General features: G+C 58.1%; 1 protein-coding gene across 1 annotated transcript; it reads right to left on the bottom strand.

Annotated features, from left to right (window-relative positions):
• Positions 1-281: 281 nt before the first annotated feature.
• LOC105721781 (uncharacterized) lies at positions 282-1,755 on the bottom strand. The gene is given in 4 exon segments (XM_012458927.2): positions 282-1,040; positions 1,042-1,207; positions 1,210-1,506; positions 1,509-1,755. Coding segments are annotated over 4 exon segments (888 nt in total). The 3' UTR covers positions 282-862.
• Between the last annotated feature and the right edge of the window lie 437 nt (positions 1,756-2,192).

Below are 2,192 nucleotides of genomic sequence, written 5' to 3'. Positions count from 1 at the left end.
GGGATTACAGGCATGCACCACCACGCCCAGCTAATTTTTGTATTTTTAGTAGAGATGGGGTTTCACCACGTTGACCAGGCTGGTCTCAAACTCCTGACCTCAGGGACTCTGCCCACCTCGGCCTCTCAAAGTGCTGGGATTACAGGCGTGAGTCACCACGCTTGGCCCAGCATGTTTTTTTTTTTTTTTTTTTTAACAACTCCACAAGTGATTCTAAATTCAGCAAGAATTAGAGCCAGTCCTAAGCAACTGGTTAGAAACGCAGAACCTCAGGTCCCACCTCAATCTGAAGAATCCCTATGCGCCTTCCCATTTGAGAAGCACTGCCCTACACCAAACCCCGTCTCCGCAAGCCAGGCCCCTGGGAAAGGCCCCCGCAGGGCAACTGAAGGTAGGAGGGCGCACAGGCCAGATGGAATTAGAGAGACGATGGCCAGGACCCCCAGTCCCCGCCCGGTCGCATCCGCACAGCACTCAGAGTGCTAAACACTTTCCTTGTGTTCCCTCATCCCATCTCAGTCCTGTCCTCTGAAAATCAGGAAGACAGTTTCATGCCTGTGTGGGGAAACTGAGGCTGGGGCAGAGCCTCAACTTGACCAGACCATCCCTCACTCCTCCATCACCCCTGGGTCTGCAGGCAGCAGATTTCCTGAGCTTCATTTCAGTGTATCCTGCAGGGCAGGCAGGGAGGGAGGGTGACCATCGCCCCATGTGACAGGTGAGGGACCAGGAACCCAGGGTGGGGAACACAGGTGGAAAGCAGGGCCAGCTCCAGTCCTCAGGAAGAGGACTCGGGAGCTGGGGGGGTGAAGGGTCACTGCTGAGCTGAGGCAGCTTTGCCAGGCAGTGTCATCAGTGGGCTTCACATCTGACTGACAGACATTCCTTTCCTCTCCTCCTCTCCGGGACCCATCTTCTGAGTAAATCTGGGACCAGCCTTAACAAAAGCCACACCAAGTCCCAGGAAAACCCTGGTGCTCCAGAAAGGCCTCCTTGGGCCATGGAAGGAAGCCTGGATTTCCACCATTCCGCTCAGACCAGGCCCCTCTCTGCTGCGGAATAAACACCCAGACAGAGGACAGGCCACAGAGCCCACCAGACACCACACCTTGCCATAGACGGTGACAAACCCTCATTTCAGGACAGAGGGGTGATGGGGGGTGGGGTAAGGAGGTTACAAGCATCCCTGAGGAAGGGTCAGGAATGAGGGGTAAAGGGATCCCTACCACCCCCAGCAGGGAAAGGAGGAGAAGGCAACGCTGGCCCTCCCATCGTCCTGCTGGGGAAGAGGCCCAGGTGTCTTCAGCCAGGATCCCTCCCCTCTCCAAGCTCCCTGCTCTTCAGGGATGAATGTGGGTCCTTCACCCTCCCCTGCTGGAGAAAACTGGGTTCCTAGGGCCTAGGATGGGATGGAGGGGAATCCAGTTGCCAGCATGGTGGGCAGGGATGTGTTCACAGCAGGGGCCCAACCACACACACAGCACTGGTCATCTGACAGCCCTTCCTACCCCTCTGCAGGCCCACCTGCCTCACCCAGCGCTGCTCAGCAGAAAGCCCAGCACAGCCCTGAGAGGAAGGCAGTGTCTGTGCGGGGACAAGGGAGAAAGAGAGGGAGTGGCCCCTTCTGTCTAGCATGGCTTCCTGCAGACAGAGTGTGCCCACTGCTTCCCCCACCCCCATCCTGGCACAGCTGGGCCAAGGAAGGCAAAGGAGGAGGCAGGGAGTTAGAGAGGGGGCAGCTGTGGGACCCCACATTCTACCTCCTAACTCTAGGCTCTTTCCCTCCACAACCACCCCTCCTGCCCTAGGGGGCCTCAGGCCAGTCACAGACACAGCAGAGAGCGGGGAGGTCCTTTCCTCAAAGAGGAGGAACTGAGGGGTGGAAGGATGAGTGGGGACCCACCGGGAGAGAGAGATGCCAGGCAGGCAGGCAGCGGGCGGGCAGCAGCGGGTGTTGGAGGCGACTGCGGGGCAGCCGGGGCACGACTGCTAGATGCTCGTCCTCGTCCCTCTGTCCATCCAGGGCGGCTCCTCTCCGGGCGGTTCTGAGGCCGAGCGGGCGCTGTTAAAAAGCTTTTTATGTGTGTGTGTGTTAATCACATGATTGCCGTTCACCTGTATTTCGAACAAAGACAGCTCACTGTTTCAAGGCCCCGAACAAGAGTCTGGGCACAGGGAAGAGAAGAGAGGCG

The sequence above is a fragment of the Aotus nancymaae genome, unplaced genomic scaffold (assembly GCF_030222135.1).
Source record: "Aotus nancymaae isolate 86718 unplaced genomic scaffold, 86718_ANA_hifiasm-v0.15.2.pri h1tg000076l, whole genome shotgun sequence".
NCBI lineage: Eukaryota > Metazoa > Chordata > Mammalia > Primates > Aotidae > Aotus > Aotus nancymaae.
This window is presented reverse-complemented; position numbering and strand designations above follow the sequence as displayed.